Here is a 27,535-nt window from a genome sequence, read left to right as displayed (position 1 = left end):
TTGTTGCTCAAGGTTTATGGTGTTCTCAGATTCCTGCTCTGAAGGAATTAATGCGGACTGAAGTGACATTTATGATACTTCAAACAGTTTCCGTTCAGCTTAGATCAGTGTTAAAAACCTTCTTTGCCTTCATATGAAGCAAAGTCATCCTCACTGGCAATTCACAGTTAGACACGAAGAAAAGAAACTGAGGTGTTAGAGCCTGGAGAAACATACTGTACTTTTGAAACCTTACTGACACCGGCACTAAAGCTTTTAAATCGCGTGTTCTGCTCTGGCCAATTTCCTCACTACATTTGAGGAATTCAGTGGATATTCTTGCATCCTGAAAGAGATGGAAATAAGAAGTACAAGAAACCTATACCAGAGATCTTAGCGACCTTCCTATTAGAAAGGAAAAAATAGTTACCGTATGTTCCAGTAAAATTGTATGGCACATAAATGTACCTGCAAGAAATGGCATTTGTAGTTATCAAACACCTCAGCTTTACTTTGCTTTTTATGGCAATTAACTTAATTGCCATTAATCCCTTTGTAATTCATTGTTCCGAGCCTTATCCTCTCATTATGCAGCATGGAAACTTGTTTGATTCTGGCGGTGATACAATTTGTGTCACAGACTTTGGGCCTAATCCCACAGCCTCTCTGAGTCCTGACCCCCCACTGCTCAGCAGGATGACCCCAAGAGCCTCAGGAACAGCAGCAAAGGTTTCTGGTTTTCAGAATGTAGAATATACGGACCATGATGACATTAAAAATGCGTTTTTTAAAAATAAAGATATTGAGACGAGCTTCTTGCAAAAGATAGCCTAACAAACAAAAGAAATCTACAGCAACTTCATTAATTTGACACAGCTGGAATAGTTTTAATGATGTGTGGATTATTGCTTTCATTTTGATACACTACTACTTGCTTCCAAATCATGCACAAGAATTAACAAAGACAATTATTAGGGAAAAAATGTCAAGTGGAAAAGAGTTGTTCTTGTAGTAGCAGGAAAAAAAGCAGCAACAAAAGCTTCACACACCAGAAAAGTTCAATTCCCCCCCCAAACATGTTAGCATTAAAAACCAGTTTATCCACTATTCAAACTACAGTCTTGCTTAATCACGTTACATCAAAGTGGTTGCTGAAGTGTGACAAAGGGCACCAGAAACAGCAACTTATCCAACCACTACCTAATTCACGCAGAGGAAATGGGATTTTGGCATCTTCCATGCTCCCATGTTTTCCTTTCTGCCATCTCAAGTTACAGCCCATCAACATCAGCACAGGTTGGAAAACATCTTGCCCGGGAACTCTCCAGTAAATATATTTTTATCTCTCCTTCTCCTCTGCGCCCCCCCTCGGGAACTCTCCAGTAAATATATTTTTATCCCTCCTTCTCCTCTGCGCCCCCCCCTTTTTTTTTTTTAAGTTGGAGGGAAGGAGAGGAAAAAACCTGTTTGCACAAATGTGTGGGATGGTTTCTGTTGCTTGTTTGCTAACAGACGTACTACTTTTCAAAAATGCCACAAGGTACTTACAGGTTGATACCCCGAGAACCTCCTTATTACAGCATATTACTAAGCTCACACTTTTCTTTGCAACTGTAATTTTAGTTTCTTTATAGTTTTCCATTCAGTTAGTACCCCTGATTCAAAGACTCTTTTGGGAAGTGACAATGATGAGTTAAAAATCAGTAGATGCTGAAAATATCTCCCCTCCAGTTTTTTGTTACATCTCCTCTGGATTTACTTTCTTGCTTTGTGCATCCAACTTTTCAGTCCAAAAGCGGGAGGAGGGTGGAATGGTAAAGCATGGAAGGGGGCTTAGATACAACCTATCACTCACAGCCATATCCTACGTGAGTCAAAGTACATACCCTGCATTTCTTGGGCCAAAAGCCTACAACGTTAACAACATCCAGCTACACATACGCTGTAAAAACAACGATCGCTCTTGTGTTTAAAGGAACCCTGGCTATGAAAAAAAAGCCTGCAAAGACGTTCGTGGCTGCTCACCACTATATCACCTCAAATGAATTCCTTGATGATACCATGGATGAGATCCTGGTGTCAGTGATTTTCCTTATCGTGTGTACACATGAAATTGCAGAGAGAGTGCATTTTATTGTTTTAAACTCCACTATGAAACTTTGCAGAAGTGTTTAGCTGGGATGTATACCCAACACCACTGCAAAAATGCCCCTCAGAAACAATAAAACGGCTACTGGACACGTCTCTCTTTTTTGGGAAACGATACCACGCATTCCTTATGTTTTAGCCAGGAAGCAACACCTGGGTCATTCCCTTCATACCTCAGGCAGAGGGAGAGGAAGGAAGAGCGGGAAAGGGTGTGATTCTGGAGGGGATAAGGGCTCCACTCACCCCATTCAGAAAAGAAGTATTTACATCAACCCTGACGCCCCAGTTTGGGCTATTCCATCCTGCCAACCTAAAACTCCTCTGGCCAGTTTCCCTTCCCCTTTCCCACAGCAGCAAACAAAACACGAAGTTGTGTGTTGCGCCACTGGCAGAGAAACAGTTACCAACCTTCTCCCTGAGAACCCAGTGCAAGTCTGTAGTGGGAGAGGAATGCAGAGATGCATTTCGGGGACGCATGGGGTAGAGCTGACAACAGCATATTAATCCGTTGCAACTGCCTGTGGGTTTTTTAAGTCCTGTAACTGCTCGCTAAGTCGGCTATAGCAATCACGCTAGTGGGAAATTCCATGTTTCAGATATGATCAAAAGCAGTAATTCTACAGAATCGACGGCACTAGAAAAGCCTACACATTGCCAAAATTATAAACAAAATACTGTTGCTCTTCAGGGAAGATGGAAAACATCCCCTGCTTCAATCTACCCTTCTACGGGGAATGGTACTTTTAAAACAAACGAACAAAAAACCACAGCGATGTTTAAGGGAAGAATACGAAACGGAAAAAAGTATCTTGCACACAAGTTAAAATGCACCTATCTGATACACCGTAGTACACCATAAAATCTCTTTTTTGCCCAATCAAGTAAACCTTTGAAATCTTACCCAGCTAACAAAGCAAACCATGAAGCCCACCACTGAACCTCTGCTCGCAGAAGGGAGAACAATTCAGCTTTTTACCTCTTGGTAATCTGAGTAGGATCCTGTAGGCCTGGATCCAGTTCAAAGATCTCATTATCCAGTAGCCTTCGGAGCGTCACATCTGCCAGTTGCTCCATGATCCTGAAAGCCTCGGCGATATTGAGGAACGTGGAGAAGTCGCGCTCTTTATTTGGAGTGGTGACGCGGACCGTGTCGGTCATGAAGACGTTGGAGGTTCTTTCCAGCTTCTGGACCTCAACCCAAGGAATGATAAGTTTCACTGCCATCAGGGAAAAAAGCAAAAGTGGGTTGGAAACTGCTTACGTTTTTCACATTTGGGAAATAAGCAAATTCAGAATGAAATGCAAACAACTGAAGAGGAGAGAGACACGTTTTTACAAAGACCAAGCAAAAGCTGAAATACCTGTTATTACTCTACATTCATTCTCCCCCACTCCAAAAGACTGTCTTTTTCAGAATCTCTCCCTCAAAATTTTACCTATTTTCGTAAGAAGTGCTGGACTGGGGAGTTCTGCCTTTGCAGAAAACCTGCCATGCGCTGTGCTCCTAACTCCTTTACAAGTCATTTCTGCAGCCTGCTTCACTGCTACCAGAAGAAACAGTTCATTTCAAGAGTACGAAGGATATAGGGAAAGGCTTTGTAATCTCCCAGAAATAAAACTATAGGCAGGTGGAAACCTAGTTACATGCACAGTACTTTAACTTTTAAAATACAGCTAACTCCCATACAAAAGGAAGCTTTTGCACATGGACATTTTTATAAAGTTCAAGTGTTACTGTAAGCAGGGTGTTCAAAAAAAAAAAAAAAAAAAACGACCAGGGTTTCAAAAAAAAAAAAAAAAAAAAAGCCGCCTAGGCATTGGGATCTTCCCATTTTGATTACTTTTTACTTAAAAGGTGCACAGGCAAATCTTGCCCTAAACATTAACTGTAGTCAGACTTGTTTACAGAAAACAAAAAGTATAGGACACAGTTCTCTATACTTAAACACTGCTGAATCATATAAAAACAAACGGTAAACAGAATCAGCTTATTTTAGACAACCACTGAAGGATGTTATTTGCCTCTCTCATACGAATCTCTGGGTAGGTATTAGGCTGGAAAGTACTTTAAAAGATTACATTTCTATTTAACAACTGTTGGAAGGTTCCCAGGATTCTCTGTGCCAATAACATCAAGACTACACCCCCTAACATCCCTAGCTGGTCTCCTGATGCCAATAAAGCAATAAAAAGGCAGTAATAACAAACATTGTCATATATATATGACACTTATCCATGATCGTTAATTACCTAAGGAGCTACCCTCAGCAAGTTCTCTGTACTACATGAACCACAGCTGTCAAGATTACTTGCAGATTACATTTTTTCTTACTTAAATAAAGCACAGCTGCGTCAACACACACAAACTGTTGCGAACGGTCATAAAATCATCTGTACGGGCACAGCACATTGTCATATATATATGACACTTATCCATGATCGTTAATTACCTAAGGAGCTACCCTCAGCAAGTTCTCTGTACTACATGAACCACAGCTGTCAAGATTACTTGCAGATTACATTTTTTCTTACTTAAATAAAGCACAGCTGCGTCAACACACACAAACTGTTGCGAACGGTCATAAAATCATCTGTATGGGCACAGGCGAGGGAAGAAAGATTAAATAGCACCGTAGCAATAGCACTATTGTTCACGCAGGTCGGAATGACATAGGCTCTACAGCGTTGGTTATAGAAACTGCACGGCAGACTTTTAAGGGGCCCAAACTTCTGATGAAAGGTACAAAGTCTTCAAAGTTTTAGAAAAACACAAGTTTAATTAAAAAATGTGAAGAAACCCTGGCACGTCCTTTCAAGACACCTGACGTTCTAAGCCTCTGAAATTCTGCAAATACTCCGAGGCTTAGATAAAAGGGGACTTGTCCTGGAAAAAATGTTCCATAGAGTTTATGCTCGCATAAGCCATAAATTAATTTTATGAGAAGCTGAAAACAGGTTCCAATATTGCATTCCAGGTCATTTCAACATGAAATAAAACAAGGGGAAGGGGACAGTCTTGCCAGAAGCAGAAGACTTAAGACTTTGCCTATAAAGAGATTTCAGTCTACAGTTTGGGGGGATTTTTATAGAGTTAAAACACATATAAGAACTATTTTGATTGCAACTCATATATTGGGTTTTTTCCCTGTGCTGTATTGAAGAATGCAACAAATGTGATTTCTTAGCAATATTTTCTACACCAGATTTAACCAGATTTAATTTGTGATTACTACCTGGGGAAAAAAAAAAGACAATGAATGACTTGTTCTACATATAATCAGCATCAGCTTCTCCAACAATAACAAGAGAACTATAGTAAATCTGGATTATTCAATGTAATACAAGTATTTCATAAATGTGACAAAATACTAGCTTTGAAACAGAAACAATCTGCTTTATCAGAATTGGGGTGGTGGGAAGCACTTCAACATATAATACTTCCCACCGAGCTAGAGAAGTTTTGTTTAACCAAAAGAAAATTCAGGTTTTTATTTCACATTCCCATGCAAATACATGGGAACAAAAAGGCAATGCAACAGTGAATGAACAGTGTATTTTCCATGGTCAAAATGAAAAGCTGCAAACATGTAGTTGTTCGGGGGTTTTCTGCATTTTCATAATGAATTATTACTAAAAGAGATGAGAAGCAATTTCTTCTTAAATAATATAGCATGATGTTGTACTTCCAGTATCATTTAACGATCTGTGGTATTGCATAAACAAAACTTTTGGAACAATATGAAGGATTTTTCTCTCTCCCTCCGCCTTCCCCCATTATCTACCATTAGTAAGTATTTTTGCTTTGTGTGCTTTGGCAGACTGGATATCTCAGATTTAATAAGAGGGAAGCCTGCAGCGATAGCAAGAAGAAATAATTGACAAGGATATTATTTGATACTAAACAGAAAACAAGGAGATTAAACAAGAACTCAGATATCTATTATGTACCAAGAGACTCCATTCTAGTCTTCCCAGCAAAACTCAACTTTTGTTTTTATAACGAATAACAAACTTACCAGCGTTTTAAATCTAACTCTGCCACCTTTTGCAGATATGACAAAATAATTGGCCTGAAATAATATAAGGAAAAAAAGGACCTCTAACTCTAAGCATGTCTTTGTATGTTTTAAGTCTTAGAAAGATAGTAATGGGTAATTTCTTATTTTTACATTAATGTAATGTACTTCATTTTTCAGTGTACAGTTTTACTTGACTAGACATCCCAATATTAAATCCAGACAGTAAGTGGTAAAGTTTTCCTAATTGTTATAACTGACAATTCTTGCTATATCTATAGAAGTACAGGTTTATATTACTGTCCTCACTGAAGTTGCAGCAGGATAAACAGGACTTAAAATGCCACCAGTTCATGAACAATCTTACTCAACAGAGAAATGATACAGGGTTTAAATGGCTACATTCATTTTTACCTTCTAGTATCTATTACATTCATTTTCACCTTCTAATATCTATTCTGGCAGGCTTTTCATAGTCACATGGCCTTTCCTCTGTAGAGGAACATCATGACCAAAGTCTTACAACTCACTTCTTAAAAATGTACATTTGTTACAGTCACTATCAGGCACAAACTTGCCACCGTCTGAAGGTCTAAAAGCCCCAGGACACACTTCCTGTGACATTCCCGCACTGCCATTCAGAAACACAAAGAAATCCCTAAATTGCTGTTGTTTTCCCTTAAAAACTCTGAATTTTCACCTGGTTTTCCAGGGCACAGCCCTGTTATGTTTCCTGGGCTATTTTCAGGCAGGCAGCTGGACTCTGGCATCCCTTGCCCTGCCGCCCACCCGGCAGCAATCACTGCGCTTCCCCGCCTGTGGGAGGGGCCCGTCCTTACCCCTTTTGGCACTAAAAGTCTCTATTTCAGAATCTGTAGGAGGTCTGTTACATTTTAAGGTTGCTTCACCATGGCAAGAAAAAGAACCAGATAGCAGCTGTGTCTGCATACCCTTATAGTCTCATTTTTATTACCGGATTAATACTAAAATATAAATATTAAGGCTGAAGTGAAAACTAAACTAAACAGGATCTTTCAGCTGAACAACAAAAAAACTCAGAAACTAAACTTCAGAGGCGAACTAGGCTTTTCATAAAAATTCTAGCTATTCTTGCTTTTGAAAATAGTTATATTTATATCTCTCTCCAGCATTAGGTTTCTTACGCATTTACACTTACATTCTTTGCCCAGGAAGAAGGAATAAAAACAGAGATGATTGATGCTCAAATAAAGCCAGCCTTGCCGAGGAACTTTTCCTTTCCAACAGCAACAGGAATAATAGGTGATCAACTTCTCGGCTTCAGGAAAATTAAATCTGGATTCAAACTTCACCAGGGCTTCTCGGAACTTCTCGGGGTCTTCCTCCTGCTCAGCGAGCTTGCTGCTCGTTTCCTCCGCAATCAGCGCCTGAGTCCATAACGAGATAATGTATCAGGATAAAACTATGGCATTCACGCTCGAGCAAGTTGCTACAAGCTACCCATTCAAATTTTAATAACGCAACCCTTTCTTACAAAGAAATTCAAGTTGATTTGCAGTTTTCACAAATGGAGACATTTCTGCAGTGTTTGCATCTCTCATACGTTTTGAATGCTTCCAAATCAAGACTTCTGGGGGCTTTTTTTATTTGTTTATTTTTTCAATGAGTCTGGCAGAACCATATATTCACAGTTTCACTACAGCTTATGATTGCTGTTATTCGGTGTATACAGAGCAAAGGTAGAGTAACAATTGTGTATACTGACCAGTACTATTTTCCTATGAAGAGGCAATGCAGTGAGATGTGCCAGTAACTTGTAACATGCTTGGAACCATTAAAAACACGGTTTCAAGAACATCTACGTAAATATAATTAAGCGTTGAGAATTTCAGTAGCGGTATTACAACAAAGGAGTTAAGTATGTATTGCACCATTCAGACAAATAATCTGCATGTTACAGCACCTGCTATAATTTGCAATTACCGAGCAGTCCTAAGATGCCAAAAGTCTACAGCAGAGGCGAGGGTCCAAAACCTGGACTTAACATTAACTACTGAAACCTGAAGAATTTTAAATATGTACTGTGCTAGGTAACAGGCTGCCACAGCATTATCAAGAGAGATTCATTTTATTCGAGCCTTTCAGTGCACTTAGACAAAGTTGTTTTTTTAAGAAAGCAGGATAAAAACTAAGATTTACACGGTGATCTTTTGCCCCTCCGTTCCCTTCTTCCCCAACTTCAGAGCCCACTGAGATCACAGCAGCAGGGTTGAAATTCACCAAAAACATTATGTTCCTACAAATTCTCCAGACCAAAAAAGGAGGTATGGGGGGAAGAGCACCTCACTAAAACTCTTAGCAAGGAAAAGCTTGCAGCAGGACCTGAGGTACAGTAGTCACCAGCAGACCCGCACCCCCGCCAGCCATCACCGAGCTCCTCTTGGAGCGTGTATTTTACCAGAAGCAGAGCACAGGGCGCCAGGCTTTCCAAGTTTTACCGCACGTGCCGTTATTATTTTAAATCTGGCTTCAGTCACCAAATTCCCTTACTTCTAAAATTCTTTAGCCTTCCAAAAGGACGCTCATTTCTGCAACCCTGCGGCCGGCCAGCAGCTTCACCGCAGTGCCCAGCCACGACCCTGGCATCCTGCAAACCGGCAGGTCCTGCAAAGCCACCGGCAGTTTCCGTGCCGGACCCTTACGACGCAGGTGACGTTGCACAAGGGCCTTGTCCCCTGTCCCTGTGCTGCCGGGACTGCGTCGTCGTCCGCACGGGTGTGCTGCCAGCAGATTCAGGCACTGTGGCTATCACCTGCTGACACCTCTGAGCCCCATCAGGAGCAACAGGACTATGGAAATGGGCAGAAACGAGCAGGAAAAACTGATGGGATAAAGCTAGGAAAAGCACAGGAGATAGATAGGAGGAGAAACGTAGTAAGGAGGAAAAGCTGAGATATAGCAAGGGAAGGTATTTAACATGTTTTGGAGAGGCGGAGGAACTGAAAGCAGATGCTGAAGAAAGCTCAGCTGCACATCACAGGGAAGAGAAGAACAGTGAAGCTGGAAAGGGACGGGTGGGATAAAGATTAAATTAGATACTTCGGTTTTGAGATGTTTCCAAGGAAATGTGAGTAAAGATGCACAGGTGCCTGCCACATCATGTGCAAGTGCCACACAGAAAACCAATCAATAATGTTTCGATGGACAAAACCAAATATGAACGACAACAACTTCATGATGTTATTTCTAATAAACCACAGGTAATCAGGCAGGGAAGGGTGAAAGTAAGACAGTTTCCTTACCTTCACTTTCCCTTTGACAAAATTAACAATATCTTCTTTATTGTCAAACACAGACAAAGTATGGAGCAAGTTTTGTTCCAGCCATTCCCAGTGCTGGTTTATCTCCTCTGCAGTGGCACCTAGAAATGCAAAAAGTAGTGTATTGAAACTCATCCTACAAAATAAAATTGAAAGGAAGAAAAAAAGTAATAAAACACACTATTTTATAAATTCATTATGAGAAACTGAACTTTCAACTTCAAAATTCTTGGTAGCAAACAGGTCAAAAAGGTCTCGTTCATAGCAGTATAGTTAGAGAAAAACAAAAACGTCATTGTTTTAGAGAATTAGTTTTAGTGCTTTTAGTTTTATCTTCTCAAACTCTCTCAGCCAGCAAATGCTGCATTAAAAGTCAAAGCAGAAAAAACAGCAAAACTTCATCCTGAGCTGCTAGACTGCAGCTTATTTTGACATGACGTTCCTTAAGTGGCCGCTGGAAACCTTTCATTTACGTCCTGTTCCCAAAAGTCCCCGATCTTCCTTTCTCCCTCCCTCGGTACGTACATGCATATACACACACCCCCCACACACACATGCACACCCTTTGAGAGGAATATACATGGTCATAATCCGCATCCTATTTGAAAAGCTCTCTGTAATAATTAAAGTGCCTAAAAAGAAAAGAGTTTGGTTCAGCAACACCTAAAAGGTCTACAGGAGCACATTTCTGCAGTTTGGGGAAGAAATACAGTGAACGTAAAATCTTCGACAAATACAGATTTTCAAATCTTTACGGCTTCCTTCTCCAAGGATTTATTTGAGGGTTTTGTTGCTGTTGTTTTAAATGTAATGTGTTCACGCTAACTCCAGAAATAATATTTCAATCACCGCCTATTTGTTTCTGCTTGAAACTGAACTGTCGCTGCATCACACGATGACAGGAAAGCCAGAGCAAGACGGGCAACATACAGGGCAATCGGGGAAATCTGGCCCCTCCAGATCTTACTGGTCAGTGATTAAATGTTATAGGTAAAAAAGTAAAGGCAGCAAAAGTTGCTTTTCCTAATGCCTTGCTAGTGGAAGAAAGGAGAGAAGGAGTTGGATGTAAGAGACATACAAATCACAGGTGAATATAACAACAAAATGGATCTCAAATAGAAGACCCATTATCTCAAGATTTGATTTGTGTGTACTTTAGAGATGCACCATGTTGCCTCACAACAAAAAAATGATAAATTTAGCTAAGGATTTTCCACTTTGCTCTGCTCTGTTTTCCATGCAGAATGCCAACTGGCAGGGAAACTTTCCAACCTTTAACTTCCTTGACAGGAAGGTCTTGTGATGGAACTTCATAAATATCATTAATCAACGTTACATAATTAAAAAAAAAATGACAAAAGAAGAGACACTTAAATGCCCTTTCGGTAAAGAAAACATATTATATCAATGGTTAAGAACACCACAAATTCATTTTGTATTGAAATGGCTGTGCAAAGCAAATACTGAGTTGAATCTTTATTTCTGAGCAACCTAAAAGATACCAACCGTATGGGAGAGCCGGTGGGCTGCCTCTTGTGAAATAAGCCGTGAGCAAGACGCCTTTCACAGCAGCATCCACACGGCTCGGACTGCTCTGAGCCTGGGCTCTGGCAGTGGCTATCTCCCACGGGGGCTACTGCAATCTTGCCTGCCTGCCTTTAGGTATCTCCAGGGATTCTGCTCAAATACTGGAAGATCTCTTTGCCCCTTTCATTCGGTCAGGCCAACTCCTCAGCTTTTCGGGTCCCTTCTTTACTTCTAATTTCCATTTCATGGCTTAAAGTCGTCCCGTGATTTGAATCAAGCATTGCCAATCTCTTCCTTATTCCTCTTCCTGCACCAATGCTCTGCACAGCATTTTATTCCACCTTTTACCCACCTTCTTTATGTACCTGTGCCAAATGTATATTTAGTCTAACCACAGCCTCATAATGTCTTCTTTAAACCCACTTCTCACCAAACCCTTTTGCTCTCCCTCTCCCAAAAGATACTTCACTTAACTGTGACTTGCGTCTCTGTTTTGCCCACAAGCCTTCTGAAAGGAAAGTCCTCAGCGGCTCTACACTGGGGCTGAGGTTAGGCATTGGTTTTTTTTCTGTGCTGGTGTAACATGATTAACCATCTGGATTAAAACATCTCTGCCAGAACAGCCGTGCTGGGCAGGGATCAGACTTCCTAGCAGCCCTTGGAGATTTGCAGAAGTCTGTAACACAGATATGACCCTCACGCATATATTATCAATTAAGCCTACAGCTCCTGGAACAGAGGACTGCCGACATACAACTAAAAAATGTCATTTTAATTAATTGCCTAATGACATGATGGCTATCCCTAATGAAGTTACACCAGGAGACTGGAAGGAGCTCCTGGAGCTGCTCTTTGTCCTTGCTAAACAGCAGGAACCTTAATTTGACTCGCTGCTCCTTCCAAATCCAGTAACAAAACTCTTAATGCCATGTTTGCATGAAGCACCTCGCTCAGACAGGGCAGAGCTGGGCAAGCAGCGACGGCCACTTCTGCGTGGGGAAAATCCTCCAGCTTTCCAAGAAAGGGGTCAGGCGATGCTGATCCTCTGACTCCTATCACCAGCACCAGCTCTCCCCTGGACACTCACGTCAGGGTTTCACAGCAGAGATATTATTCAGAAACAACTTCTGCTACCATGGTTCTTCATTTCTGTACAGCTCTGGCAACCACTTATGTCCTACCCACGTGGCATACAAAACAGAGCCCTCTGCTTTCCACTCTGTTAATACAAATCTCATTTTCTCAGGGCTGAGCATCCATTCAGAAAAGCCAAAGAGAATTCTAGAAAACATTAATCAAGTAAGTTTATCTTGGCAAAATCCTTAACCATTCCAACCAGGCAAGTTTTTGATTTGTGGTTTCTTTAATATATTAAAAAAAAAAAACCCAAAAAAACTGTGGGAATAAGTGTGGCTAGGGCAAGGATCAGCCCCAGAAAGGAATATTATTTATATTCAAATGATCAAGAAGCCCACAACAGCAAAACTGAGCTTGCTTTTCCAGTGAAAGCTACCTGGCTTCGTAAGAGGACTATAACAGCATGAAGCTCTTAAATTTCTCCATGAGATGGCATTATTTAAATATAAAAAGGAGGGGGGTAGGGATATAAAGCAGAGAGCAATTGCAAAACCAAGAAAACCTAGCCACAACAAAAATAGCACAAACAGACTTTACGCAAGCTTCTTCAAACACATCTGGCACACGGAAAAATTCCCAGTATTAATGGGGAACATGCAGAGGGGTCTCTGCTGAACCAAGGAAGAAATGCTGAATGAGCTTGTACAGAGGAAGGGGGCGAATATACAGATTGCCCCTTCCATTCAAAGGACTACTGTGTCAAACACCATCAACAACATGTCAAAACTTACATTAGCTAACTATTTCATGGCTTGATTCGTGTAAGAAAGGAAAGAATAGAACAGAACAGAATAGAACAGTCCAGTGGGAAGGGACCTACAACAATCATCTAGTCCAACTGCCTGACCACTTCAGGGTTGACCAGAAGGTAGAACGTATTAGTAAGGGCATTGACCAAATGCCTCTTAAACACTGACAGGCTCGGGGCATCGACCACCCCTCTAGGAAGCCTGTTCCAGTGTTTGACCACCCTCTCGGTAAAAAAAAGTTTCCTAGTATCAAGTCTGAAACTCCCCTGATGCAGCTTTGAACCATTCCCATAGGAAAAACTGCTGTAAATTTCAATGCTAGGATTTTTTAGACTGGAGAAGAAGGGATGAGAACAGTCCTGCAGACTGGCCGAGCAAGAACAGGATGAATGGAACAAGTGCATTCAGATAGCCTTTAGCGTGCCATGGCCAGGTTGCTGCAATTCATATCAATATCACTTTCCTGAAGATGAGCTCGACGTTCAGAGGTTGCAGAAGCACTGCAAAAGGTATTAGTGCACAACAGACCAGGCAATTAGACATTCTCCCCTGACAACTTTACCTCCTAATTGTGTAGCATCTTCCAAATGTTCCAGTAATATTTCATTATAACCAAGCACGGTAAGACATTTCATAGTAGTAAGCAAGCGAAAGACTAGACTGGTGAAAGCCTAGACTAAGTAGCTTCTTGCTGTAAGGAACTATTACCACTATAGGAAAAGATATGCATATGAACAGAACCACGCTACTTTGCAAGAGACAGAAAATTAACACAAAACACCCTCAGCTAAACAAGCTTTCTAGAGAAACTTAATGTTCCTAGTTAACGCTTTTTCATACTTCCTATCAGGGATTTTAACCAGAGGTTAATTTGGTTGTTAAACAAGCTATAGGCAATAGCTTTCCACGCGCACACTACTAGCTGGGGTTACCTTGAGCTTCTTGGACATGCAGACACTGACCATGCTCAGAATCGGTTTGGGGTTTTTTGTCTGTGACTCACCAATAGCTACGGCCCAGTAAACTTCTGATCCGTTCAATAACTCACCACATGCAATGGCAGAGTAAACCTGTGAGCCTGGAACTTGGAGTAAAATTCGAAACGGAGCGACGCGTGCGTTAGAATCTAACACAGCATCCAGGGCACCAACCAAGCGACCTGCAAAGAAAAAGGGGGGAAAAGAGAGTTAGCGCCAACTTTCACATCTGTAGCCTGCAAGTCTTTTCACATCTAAAGCCATAAAATTAAAATGCAGAACGTAACCATAACAATTCTTCCCCTATTTTATGCTGTGATGTACAGATGCTCAAAATGCGAAAGGCAAAATGCAAAAGAAGATCAAAAGCATATCGAGTTCTTTGCGTTTCCGGTTTTGCCTCATATATATGTATATAATCACAGCATTGAAGTGGAAAGACCTGAGGGCACCTTGGGAAGTTACCATTCCAGCCCTGCTCTGAAGCTGGATAAATACACCTATGCCATAAGCCGCGTTTGTCTAACCTGTTCTTCAAAACCTCCCACAACCAAGATACAACAACTTCCCCGGCTAGCCTCTTCCACTATTTTCATTAAGTATTCTTACAGGAAAAAAAAAAAAACAAACAAACAAGCCAACCACCGCAATCTTAAACCTTCTTGCTGGAAGTTAATCCTGCTCCCCGGAACGCAGAGAGTAACTGGCCACATGCATTTTTTATGTTAATGCTTGACATACTGAAAAAGTATCATCATAGTTGCCCACCTTTTAATGATTTCTCTTTTTCTAAAGAAACCCCAATCGCCTCATCTCATCCTTACGGGTCATATTTTTCAAACAGCTCATTGTTCTTGAGCTTAAACCGGAATCTCCCCAGGTAATCTTTAAGCGTCAATCTCCCCAGCTAATCTTTAAGCATGACACTCCAAACTGGACACGAAGCTCACTACCAGTAAGGTCTCAGCTGTAAGAAGAGTGGAAAAACACCTCCTGTATCTTGTGTACACACCACCATATCCAAGAAAGCTTGCAGCAGTATCCCACTGTAAATCAGCACTTGACATAAATACAGGCAAACTCATTTTGGAGAGCTGGAGCAATTGCTGCCCCCAAAAGACGACTTTCCAGTCTGGAGGCCAGCAGGAGCTGCTGGCCTTTCCCGTTACCTCCCCCCAGCAGGCAGAACCAAGCTATGCATGAAAAAGTTATTCAAATGCCATGATTTGCAAGCTGGCATATTAAAGTCACTCAGAATTGGTTTACGGCACCTACAAATAGCAATTCAGGAGTAGCTTTATATCCAATTCCCCTATGCTGTATGTCCTGCAGAGACATGACCTCCTACAGAGAGGGATGGCAGGCAGCGAGGAATGGCTTTACCATGTTTGCTTAAGCCACCAGGGTATCTAGGCAGGTTTCTGCAATACTACATTTTCCCTTTGCACATTTAATTTTTCCAACCTGTTGTATTTTTGTTCCTTTACCATTAACCCAACATAAAAGGAACTATTCTCAGCCTCCGAAAGTTTTGCCAGCCCTTGGCACCACGTGCAGTTTTTATAATTGCATTCTCCAGTCCATCACCTAAGTGATTAATGGAAACAATAAAATGAGACCTACAAAGTCCTCATTTGAAATGCCTTCTCACTTGGACAACAAACCACAGCTAATTAATTTGAGTACAGCACAACAAAGCAGCAGTGTAACCACTTTCAGGTCTAGGAGGTGTAAGAAGCTCACATGGAACAGCACCAAAAACCTTCCGAGAGCGAAGAAAATTACATCAAGTACTTCCTCCCTGCATTCACACACGCCGTTGATGATGCTTTCAAAGCCAAGCAGAAGTTGGACACAATATGTTTTAAAACTGTACGGTGAGATATTATTCAGCACCAGTTTGCTTCTCAGCTAAATACATGTCCAGATATTACACCCATCTATTTAAAACGGAGACCTGAACTTGGAGACCAATAATAGGTATAATATCAGAAAATGCTAAATGCTCTCCTGTAACTGCAAGAAAAAGACAGAAAAATTCATCCAAGTATAAAAGGTAGCAAATTATCCGTGCTCACAGAAAACAGAGCATCAACTTCAGCGTGTGGTCTTCAAAACAGCTGGATTAAAGCCAGTAAGATAGCATCAAATGATGCAGAGAACAAAAGCAGGGTTTAACTTCCAAATTGCAAAACACTTGAGACATTACAAGAAAGAGAAAGAAGAAGAAACTTATGAAGTGCTGTGCATGTTTTCCCCTGATGATAGATCTAGGAGAAAGATTTCTGTTTCATTTCACTAAAGTCATGGAAAAAAGTCAACTCACAGTAAGTGCTACCAAAATCCCAAGAGAATGCTTAATGAACATCTGATTAATGAAATACTTTTTTTTCAGAAATTATGAAAAAAACACATGAAAGCACAGAAGTAGCTGCAAAATTTTGTCTTCACTTCTTAGCCTGTGCAAAATTAATTCCTTTTTCTGTTCCTGAATAACTGACCAGAAAAAACAATTCCTCTTCTCACTGTTTACTTCTGCTTACAATTTCCATTTTGCTTACCAACTTTTTAAGTTTCCTCTTTCAACTGTGCAAAGAAAAAAATCATCTCCCTTGTCTAAACTACCCATAGCTAAAATATTAACTAAGGACAACAAAGAGCAGCCAGAACTAAGAATCAAAGGAAAGAAAAAAAGAGGGTGGGCATCAGGATACCTGCCAGAATAAAGCCCAAGCATCCCGGCCACGCGCCGGGAGTCCCTGAGAGGGCTTCACAAGGGCGCTGCACCCCACACCTCGATCACCCGGAGCCAGCGCTGCAGCTGACGGGGGTCCCATCCTGTCCTCTGCCGGGGTGGGTTGCGGTGGGGTCGCTCCAGAAGGGACGTAAGGACAGCGGGGGGGAGTAAAAGCGAGTACCGCTAAAACCAAGCCTGCCAAACACAGAGCAGCAACCTTGTTTGGCAGGACCCCGTGACTGTGGTTTAGCACCTGTACTTATGCAGTGGTGCAGCTCCACATGAAGTTGATGCTTAAGTACCAAAAAAATAAAGGAGAGACTGACAGAGGCAGAGAGGAGGGGGAAAGGGAATTACTAAGAGTGCATCTGCAGGAGCATGAAAAGGATTCAACATTAATAAATACACCCAGGCCTAGTATGATAACTTAGTTGAAGCTGAAGTAGCATGAAAATTACTAAAACCAGAGGCAAATTTTTTTCCAGTGTGAGTTGCCTCGTACTCATTTGGGGTAACTTTCGAATCATAACACTTGTCTTACGCTTCTCACTGAAGCATCGAAAAATAAACAACCTAAAAATCCCTGAACAAACAAACAAGAAACTTTACACAGTACACTGATTCTGAAACACGCTTTGAAAAATACCTAGCTTGTGAGCAAGCACCTGTCTAATAAAATGTCCTAAGAGCTTGTTCCATGGAAGGGTCTCTTATAAAATAGGGTCTGTTTATAAAATAAAAGGGTTTCTGGCTCTCATATAAATTATATAAAGGGTCTCTGGCTCACATGTCGATACATTAGCATACCTTCAGTTCGGATGCAGCAGACCTCGTCTGTATCACAGGCAACAGTGAAACCGTTTATACCTACAGGACAGTCAAAAATTAAAAGGAAACAGAAACAGAGTGGGGGAAAGAGAAGAACTGCTACACCGGTTTCCTTCCCAAAATTCTCATCATTTTGTGTTTTGTTTTTTTTTCACTCTATGTGGGACAAGATTTTTGGGAGGACCTGAAAATGCAGACTACCTCTTTCCCTTTAACAAGCCACTCCACCGACTTCTCGTCCGCTTGTAGACCTCCCAAGACGCAGAAGTATTTCAGGAAAGCAGCTAACTGTACAGCGACCGCACGAAGGAAGGCTGCGGACGTAGGTTTGCAAAGCCTTCTGCTAAAGACCGCTGACAGAACGTTGCAGATTCCTCAAAGGTACAAGTTTCTTCATGCAGAAAGAACATTTGCAGGCTAAAATTTGTATCTAAGTTTCAGGTTTAACGTATACTTCTGACAAATATGGAGGAGAGGACAGAAGAAGGGCAAAAGGACACACTTCTACTGAAATTATACACTTCTCCTCAATAAATCTGATTACTTTAGCTGTAAGGTGGATTTCAGGTAGAGGGAACATTTGTCTATATTTTTTCAGAATTAAGTCATAAAATAAATCTGGAAAACTCACTACAAATCCCACATCTTACTTGGTAGTTTTTATTTCACTGAAACATCTACTTCTGTGCGTATTTTGTTCCTTCAATACTGGAAATTGGCATATCTCAAAGTAAAACAAGAGTGTTGTACTTCTAACTGCAAATTGATTTTCATCAAATTTACATGTGTATTATGGATATAATACCACAAGTGAACTCAAGTATAAAAATTCGCGAGGAATAATTTCAGATTCTGCAACAGGTAGGGAGCGTCTCCCTTTTACAGAGGTCAATCTGTAACCAAATGGGACGCAAACAGGACACTATGCACAATGAACTTGCTGAGCATTTCTTCACAGAAAAAAAAGAAAGTCAAGGATATTTTATAATGACCGGGTTCTCAAATGAACTATCACAAGTGCACCACTCTTCATCTTTAAACACATGGTTCCTTATACGCCCCCAGAAAGATAAAAGATCCCACTACAAGTTATCCTGTGTCATGTTCATAACTAATCTAGAAAAAGGAACATGTTTACAGTAAGTTAATCTAACACCAATTTCTACTAAACATACCGTACCTTTCAAACCAAAGAATGCAGGCTCCTCTCCCGGATCAGTGTTAATTATCCACGTGGTATTTCAAAAATTCTTTTAAACTTCTGAGACACTGGGCAGAGGGTGATTAAAGCTGAACTCAAAACTAAAAACTGGAACTGAAAAATTATCTATTATTTCCATCTTTTAGGACAATACTCAAGAGAGAGTCCAAGGCACTAACAACTATGCCTGGCTCAACAGCACACGAATTAAGGCAACCTCTACAGAGAGCAAGACGATTTCTGCTTACCTCCACCATATTTTAAAGGCCTTAAAGGGAAATTTTTCAGAACTACTCAAATGCCTTTCCATAAATGGGGTGGTCACTTCAGCAGCTAAGCCATGCTGCAAGGCAGAGGGGACTTCGACTGATCACTTAGGAGTCTGGGATCAATAAATTAATAAAATCCTCAAAAAATAAAACAAAAAGGCAAAAGGCCAAAGCTGCTATTGCTTTTTGGGGGGACGGGAAATAAAAGGGAAGGAAAAAGCAGAGTTACATCTAAGGCTAAGTGACAAGGAAGCCTTCAGTACCACAATACTGAGCAACATTATCCTTATAGTTTTACTTTGTTTTTAAATAAGACATCTGGTCCCCACAGCCAGGATCTTTTGTTAAACGCAAACTCATAAATTCATTACAAAGCGGGAAGTGAAGTTCAATGTAGTTCAAAGAAGCAGTAACATGTGGTATCTGCAATTAGTGGGTAAGAAATTTTGACAGCACTTTTAAAAGCTGGGGAGCAGCGGGCTGGATGTGAGGCACAAGGAGGCACTTCTTCCCACCCATGTGCCACAGCCCTGAACCTCCCAAATCAAGCGCTTACACCCACTCTCCCAAAACCAAAAGGGTCACACAGAAGATGGAGTCCAGCCTGTGTCTCCAGCATCCTGGGGAACACCTTTGGCCACCATACAAGCAAACCAACTACTGCAGAAGTTCGAAGCAGAGAGAAAACTGCCTTTCCACTTCTCCTTGGTCTACTCGGAAAAAAAAAAAAAAAAAAAGACTTGAGGTTTCCACTGCACCTGAGACCAGCACAGCTGGACAGATGTGCAACAAGGCCTGCCTTAAGAGTATCTGCCAAATCGAGCCCTTCCGAGAAAACAGGCAGAGGACCACCACCACAGTACCCGGGCCCAAACCAATTTGCCAAGACGCTCAGCTCCTCCAAAGCTGAGACTGCTCTCGACTGCAGGCATCTGGCACTTCTGAAGGTCAGAAAAGCGGTGGCACCACACGGTCTCTAGGGACTTGCAGTGAGTGCTCGGTGGCTGCTCTGCAGGGCCGTGCAGAAGGGCAGCTGGTGGCTATGCTCACCTGTATCACGCTAAAATCCCCATACTCATACCCTTTTTTTCAATCAGGCTAGGTTATTTTTGTAAGATAAACCCACCAAATCGAGGGATTTATGATTACAGCCACAGTCCAGCATCCTGCCAGGCTCCCACTCCAGTACAAAGCCACGAAGCATAAAGCATGCCTCTGAATTCATCCTCGGGAGCTCACTGCTGCTTTTCACCGCTGCCCGCTACTTCTGCTCCTCCATCAGAAAGCTGGGGGCTGAAAGAAAAACAAGCCCAGGAAGCAAAAGAAGCAGTCTGACAAAATGAATACTTTACCCGAAAGAAGCAAGCTCTTCCCGGGAAGTGTAAGGAGCTAACAGTACAGGTTGCTTCCCAGAGGATGCAGTTTCGCAGCGAGAGTTAATAGCGGCAAGAGGCACTCTAAGCTGTTCAGGCATGCAAATTAGGAGAAAAGAGCAAATCAAACAATTCAGATGATCATAAACATAAAGCTGGGGGTTTTTTAGGACAGCGAAATTGAACTAATAGCTTCAATAAAGCAGAATTTATCTCGGCTCTTTGAGGCAGAGAAGCACTCCATACCCTGAATCCTAATTACACTTCTTCACACGGTTTCCACCATCTCACAATGATTCACAAACAATTAGTCTCACAATAGCCATGGCGGGCAGCAATGGGGGCAGCTGAGCAGCCCACCACCAGGCAGCAGAACTGGGAAGGATACGTGGATGTCCCCGTTCCCCACCCCCCCACCATCCCTGTGCTCCAGCTGCAGCAGAAAGGTGGTTTTCACATCAACCAGGATAACCTCAGCCTGCCAAAAAGGCACTCCCAGGATGCACCAAATAGCAGGGGTTGCTCGCCTGGCTCTGCGGGGCATCTCAAAAGCGCTCCCTAGGAGCAATGTCCTTGCTGAGAGAGGGATGGAGGGGTTATGAAGCTGGCTCCCACCTGGCCTCAACCACCCCACCACATAGGAGCCCTAACTGTTGACCACAACCCCGGCGCTGGCCCAAAGCGAGACCCAGAGCTGAGATGCACTGAGGACCACCACTGTCTTCATCCTCACCTCTTACAGCCCAGCCAGTGAGCACCGCTCATCCCACAGGCACCGGGCATTGTAGGCTAGGGTGGAGGCTTCCAAGATGCACCAAGGTAGGACACAGCCCAGGACGGTGAGCATGAAGCTACTGCTGGCCAGTGGTGGCCCCCAGCACACATGTTTGGGGACGTGTCTAGGTCTTTCACACCATCTTGATTTGCTTTCTCTAAAAGTTCAAAACTCAGATGTTTAACAGGTTGTTACTTTCACTCAGGCCTCCCTAAAGCCCACGTTTTTGCTGGATAAGAGCACCATCAGTTATGCAAGGCCATTAACAACAGCGGCTCAATGTCTTGTCTTTACACCTGCCACTGTCTCTGCTGAATTCTGCAAGACTATATAAACAGGTTTTGATACAATACAGCACCCATGAGAGAGTTTTTCTTATTAGGCTTCCCCCACCAAAAAAAAAAAAAAGTTGCACAACTTTTTTGGGCAAGTACATAAGAAAAAGGATGAAGGAGGACTCCTCCGAGGGCTGTAGGAAGGCTGTGTTTCCTTTGTGACGATAAGGGCTCACCACACTTGAAGATAAGCACAGACAGCATTAGATTTCAACATAAAGACCTAATGCTCCAAGCATTTATTCACCCAGGGAAATATCAACATTCAAGAAATATCAACATGGGCTTTGCCAGATCAAACACTGCCACTAGGTAAATTGGGTTTTGTTGTTTGGTGGTTTTTTGGTTTTGTTTTTGTTTTTCAATCTGGCATGTAGAAACGAATCAAACAAATTGTTTAATCATTATTCCTCAGTCCCAGCACTCCGGGGAGGCTGGACATGAGAAACCAGGGGAGTTTGGGCATCTCACTGCGGAGATCAGTGTCCCGTGGTCCCTGTGACTCCCTTATCCCTGGGTGTGATGTTGAGATCTTGCTCCGACATTGGACCACCGCGTGGGGAGGGAAAGACCGCACCGAGGAAAGAGAAGAGAGCTGAACCATGCACCCACTCTCCTGGGATGGCAGAAACAGCCCTGGCACACTGGTTATTTCTCCTCGCCCCCGCTTTCCCGCGGGCCGTTTCCCCAGGCAGGCACGCTGCCGGCAGGGCTCTTGCAGCTGCTTATCTCAGTCCTCTGCCATCAGCCCAGGTCAGCCCGAGCCTATTTTTATAGCCCCGAAGGCTGCAGAGCCAAATGCTTCGATTCTCACATTACAAGTGAAAATACGTGAAACTGTTTTCCACCTTAAAACAGACAAGAAGGTGGGACACACAAGCTGCTGCTGCAGTCCTGTAAATTACCTGGACATGGGGCATTACTTGGGGCAATATAAAAAAGTCTCTCATTTTTGGTGGGTGCTGTAAATAACGCCGAAGAGACCAATCTAGTGTTACTTAAACCCTGCCACCACAGACATGCTCAATTATTTTATAAGACATGTTTTCCTATGAGGGTAGTGAAACACTGGAGCAGGTTGCCCAGATGTGGATGCCCCATCCCTGGAAACATTCAAGGTCAGGTTGGACGGGGCTCTGAGCAACCTGGTCTAGTGAAAGATGTCCATGTCCGTGGCAGAGGGCTTGAACTAGATGACCTTTGAAGGTCCCTTCCAACCCAAACCATTCTGTGATTTTCCTGCCTTTTTCTGTGCCATTTGGCCTCCACAACACGAAAATAAAAAGCCATCATAGCTGTTCACCGGATTACAGCGTTGCGCAGGCTGGGGGTCATTCTCTAAGCTGACACAACCCAGCCCCACCTCTCCATGCACAGGTACATCCTCGCCTTTAATATTAGTATTTAACACAACGTTAGCATTTCAACACAAGCGCCTGCATTTCGCCTTACCCATCTCAGCTGTGCCTTAGGAACAGTAAACCCACCCCAGAAAGGCAAGCAGAGGGAGCCAGAGCAGCATGCACAGTTCAGGAGGCTCGGGGGGTCAGGAATCGGGGTGCCCGGCTTTGCAGGTAGGAGCCTGACCCTCCCACTCCTATCCTTCCTTCCACCTCATGCCTCCCGGCCAAACGCTCTGACGGAGAAGCCACCTTCTTAGGAAAGAGATTATAAGCATGCATTCTCCTTAAAAAATGTTACAGCAAAATAAAGGGAAAAAAAAATAAAAGGGGAGAAAAACCTGCCGATCTGAATTCCAGCTGTGGGCAAGGCTAGATAACATTTTGACGAGAGTCCAAGCTTTCAGTAAAGTATTTGGATTTCCCCCTCTCCTTGTGCAAGGCTTCAGAGAGAGCTCTTCCTTAAGAAAACAAAACCATGAATACAGACAGTGAGCACTACCAATATCCTTTATTAACATCATTATTGTGGCGTCTTCCTCTCCTCAATCTGCTGCATTTAAAATAAAAGCGCTTTTTTTTTTTTTTTAATTAGAGCTCAGATTGAGCCTTTATCTATCAGTAATTTGTTCTGGTATCTTGGACATATTTTAAGACAAAAAGGCAAGCTGTTTTGAAGACTGTATTGGGACAGATCTTTTAATATGCTATTCATTTTGCCTTTCACCCCTCCAAAAGGCAAAAAAGTTTACAGGGATATCCATTTGCATTCTCTACTAAAAATCCAAGTCTTCACCATATTTTTGACACTCTCCTGCTACAATGTAACGAACAGGGGCACTCTAGATGGATTCCCCATCTGAGTTGTGGGAACCCTCAACCCCTGTGGTCCCCTCGACGCTCTCCTCTGAAATAGACTCTATTATAAAATTATTTACCCAGACCTTGGGAGATGCACAGAGCTACTAAAAGCTGATGCATTTACGATGATTACAGTACTGTTTGGACTGGAGAGTATGAAATAGCAGCAAAAGATCTTTTGCTTTTTTAATTTCCGTAAAAAGGCCACAGAGCTTATCAATAGCCATTTTTCTGTAAGCATCAAAAAATTAAGATCCAGGCAAAGGGAAAATAAGGAAGAGAGCTCTTATCACGTAATTAGTCAGATTGCCATTCACAACCAAGAGGTGCTCTATAGATCAGTTTGAAAGCTATCACCCTGCAAGAATTTTATTTAAAAGAAAAAAATAAATCCTAAGACGGGAGTTTACTTCAATTGCTGGCATATAGCTCAAGAAAGTGTATTTATTGTGCCTACCACATTTATTTTTATTAAAGGAATAACAAGGTTCAGATTCATATACAGAAGATGCTTCTTTTTGCCAGTGTATTATATTTAAAGCTGTGAACCATAAAGGTTTATATGAGCTGAAGGAGAAATTAATTTCTTTTCAAAATGTTCATCCTCTGTGAGTTGCAAACAATGTAAGACCACATCCAGCTTGGAAAGTGCCCTGAGCTGAAAATGGAGGCTGGAAGAATAGTAAGGGGAAATACCATAACTAAATTAAAAACATGGGTAAAACATGAACAAAACATAATCTTCTATTGATCTACTTCAAGCAAGAAGTTAAAGCAGCACTGTATCTCAACAAGTAAAGACAGAAAGCTGCTTGAAACAAGAGTTCATTTTAAAATTTTACTTAACCTTATTTATAAAAAGGGAAAATTCACAAGTATTTAAAAGAATCCTAAGTGGGTTTTTATATACCAAGAGTGTGCAATGTGAAGTACTGTGTAAAGAGCAACTGCAAAGCTAGCTGCTTGGGAAGAGTGAAAACCTACTTTCAGTCCAGTGCCCGTGACGAAATCATTCCCAACACCTCCCAGAACAAGCAGTTTTGCTGTCAAAATGCACAAAACTAATCTAATCAAACAGGAAGGTGAACGAAGTTTTCAACATCCCCTAATAAAAGTGAAAGTAGTGATTCACTTACAGGCTAAACCATCTTGCACTATTCTACCATAAGGGATTTGACAGTACTTTTGACTACGGATGGCATCTCAAGCTTATCATTAATATGAAACCTCAGAACCAAAGATGTCAGCAAGTACCAAATCCAACCAACTTTGACCTGTTAATCGTGGCTACATCACAAGTCTTTTTGTAGGGATAGGTCTCCAATTAGGAAAAAAAAAATACACAACCCAGAACCAACAGAAATTGCTGAGCTAAATAATTTTGAAAAATCTGTGACTTAAAATTAGTTTTAAAATTAGTTATTAGTTAAAAAATTGTAATTCCATTTCTGGAAACTATATGTTCTGTAAAAACATTACCAATTTCCTTCCTAAGTCTCTGATCCAACAGAGCTCTTAAGTGGAGATCCAGGTAAAGTGGCAAGTTAAGCATTTACTTGAAAACCATATCCCTCAGGAAGACAGAAACCAGAATGACACTGGTCAGGTAATGAAGAGTTAAACACAGCCTCCATCATTTTTTTGTACCCACTGCTTGCAAGCCCAGTGTGCATTCAGTAACTGCCCTAGGACGCAAATTAAACAACAGCAGTAAATACAGTCTCTCTCTCACAAACATCTGCTCAGAGTCTGACTGAAACACAGTAGTCAAAGAAAGAAACGTAGATACGGAAGAAAAGCGCTTTTGTGTGAGAGATCTTCTCTAGTCCATCCTTCAGGAACTAAATCCACATAAAATATACCCTCCAGCTTGCTAACTTACTCCTACGTAATGGATAAAATGCCCTGGTAAGGAGAGAGAAGTGTCCTAGAAGAAAAGAAACCATGCGAACATGAGAAGAGGGCCATAAAACAGATGTCCTCACATAGGTTCAGTGCAAATACCATGTTGTAGTAAGACGCACAAGGGCAGCTCAGGCGTCACACCCTTCCACCCTGTTTGAGGCAAATTACGTCACGGGCGGTCCGCTGCCCCATCTGCACTCTTTCCTTAGGAAATCTAGTCTTCTGGGGGTTTTGTTCTGCTGATCCCGCGTGGGTCTAACACAGCCTGAGGATACGCAGCCTCCTCCTCCTCACCAGAGGAGCTATGAGATTCTCTTTTACCACGGCACCTGCTTTCACGTACAGGATCTTCACATCGCTGAAACTTCTACCTTTCCATCAAACTTAACTGCAATTGGCCAGGGCTCAAGTTACTGAAGGGAAAAGAAAACAGATATGGATATTGTTCTCACTTAAGCTTTGCTTCCCCAGTAAAACAAACAAAATCTTCTAACTTACGACCCTACAGCTTGGTAGACCATATTCTGAAATATGGTAGCGCTTAATTGCCCTTTGTATCTGTCAGTTTGGAAAAGGCAGGTACTAATAAAGTGTCTCTATAGTCCTGTAAAGCAAGAATCGGGAGGTAAGCTTTGCACCGAAAGCAGATTTACCAGCAAAGCCCAACTGTTTCTCAGTACAGGTCTCCATTTCTCTGGTCCCAAGTAAAGACTGGGAAAAAAACCTAAGCTATCCATCTAACTCCAGCTATGCTTAATGCTCCCTCACACCTGCCTTTTGTTTATAGGACTCTAATTTCTAAGCCCTTTTAAATACAAACATTTCCAAATGGCTTAAGAGACTGTCAGAATTTACAGTTCCCTTGGAAAACGTTGTCTGAGACAGGAGCGGCTTTCCTTTGCCAGCCAAAAGAGATTTATGCAAGCCCGTGCACTGTAGATTCAGCAAAATGATTCACCTGAAACTTAACCAGAGAGAAAAGCAGTTTGTTTGGTTTAAGCTTGCAAATTTCTGCCGTGGAAAGCTCAGGCGCGAGGAGTTAACATTTGTGGATCTGAACCTCATGATTGTCCTGGACCTAAATCAAGCGGCTGTAAACGGCTATTTTTAACTCTGAAAATTAATCCACATGGTCCTTACAATCACAAAAGAGTGGCCTATGATTTCCACACAGGGGGCAGGGGAAAATATGAGGGTAGACAGTTGTTTAACTCGATGGCAAAACTTCCCTTAACCTTATCACAGCTAGCATTTCATTAGTAATATGTTGATAAAATGGAATCCACCAAGCCACAATTAAGTTCTGTGCTCCTTTATGACTCCACAGCTAGGACAAGCTCTCATCTTAAAAAAAAAAAAAAAAAAATGCAGAAAACAGTATTATCGACTGGCGAGGGTCAATGGTTCAGGAGCAAAAAGTTTTAATAAAATAAACATCAAACCTGATAATGTAGCACCTTAAACTGCCTAGAAAATATTGATTTTGAAAATACCTGACTATTCTTTCAAATATACAAACCACCATTAAAAATTCTGATTTTTAAAAGGTACAAAACAGCCTCATCTGCTTTTAAGTAAGAATTACACTGTTAAGCTGTATTATTTCTCCAAAGTATTGTTTGTTTGTTCGAATTCAGTTGTTGATGTCTTTGAACCAAAAGTTTGGCCCAAATTCCTTACTCGGTTACTCTACAACGTCAACGCAGCCTAACCAATGTTCTTGCTGGAGTTATTCACAGATCTATACTGTTGCGAGGGTAGAGCGTGATCCTTGTTCTTCGTCTGTATCTTCACCACACATACCTAGAGTGCCACACGGATATAACGTGCCTTAGCTACAGCCACATAAGCTGTAGTATAATTAATGCAAAAATACGTCAGAATCCACTTTTCCACAAGACTGAATTAACAACCCCCTCCCCTCAATGTACGTCTCGGCCAAAAGTCACAAGTCCTATATGTATTTATGTAACTCCCATTATACAAATGGGGGGGCGAGCCTCAGCGCAGGCGGCGGCC

General features: G+C 41.9%; 1 protein-coding gene across 1 annotated transcript in view; it reads right to left on the bottom strand.

Moving 5' to 3' along the window:
• TBC1D8 (TBC1 domain family member 8) overlaps positions 1–27,535 on the bottom strand; it is a 60,058-nt gene that overhangs the window by 22,817 nt on the left and 9,706 nt on the right. The window contains exons 2-6 of the mRNA XM_009276171.1: positions 17,377–17,436; positions 13,859–14,014; positions 9,425–9,543; positions 7,321–7,549; positions 3,104–3,344 (exon numbers count right to left, since the gene is read on the bottom strand). Of these exons, the coding sequence (XP_009274446.1) occupies positions 3,104–3,344; positions 7,321–7,549; positions 9,425–9,543; positions 13,859–14,014; positions 17,377–17,436 (805 nt within the window). The remainder of the gene's footprint in view (positions 1–3,103; positions 3,345–7,320; positions 7,550–9,424; positions 9,544–13,858; positions 14,015–17,376; positions 17,437–27,535) is intronic.

The sequence above is a fragment of the Aptenodytes forsteri genome, unplaced genomic scaffold, assembly GCF_000699145.1.
Source record: "Aptenodytes forsteri isolate BGI_AS27 unplaced genomic scaffold, ASM69914v1 Scaffold96, whole genome shotgun sequence".
NCBI lineage: Eukaryota > Metazoa > Chordata > Aves > Sphenisciformes > Spheniscidae > Aptenodytes > Aptenodytes forsteri.
Note: the sequence above shows the minus strand (reverse complement) of the source record. Positions and strands in the feature narration are given on the sequence as shown.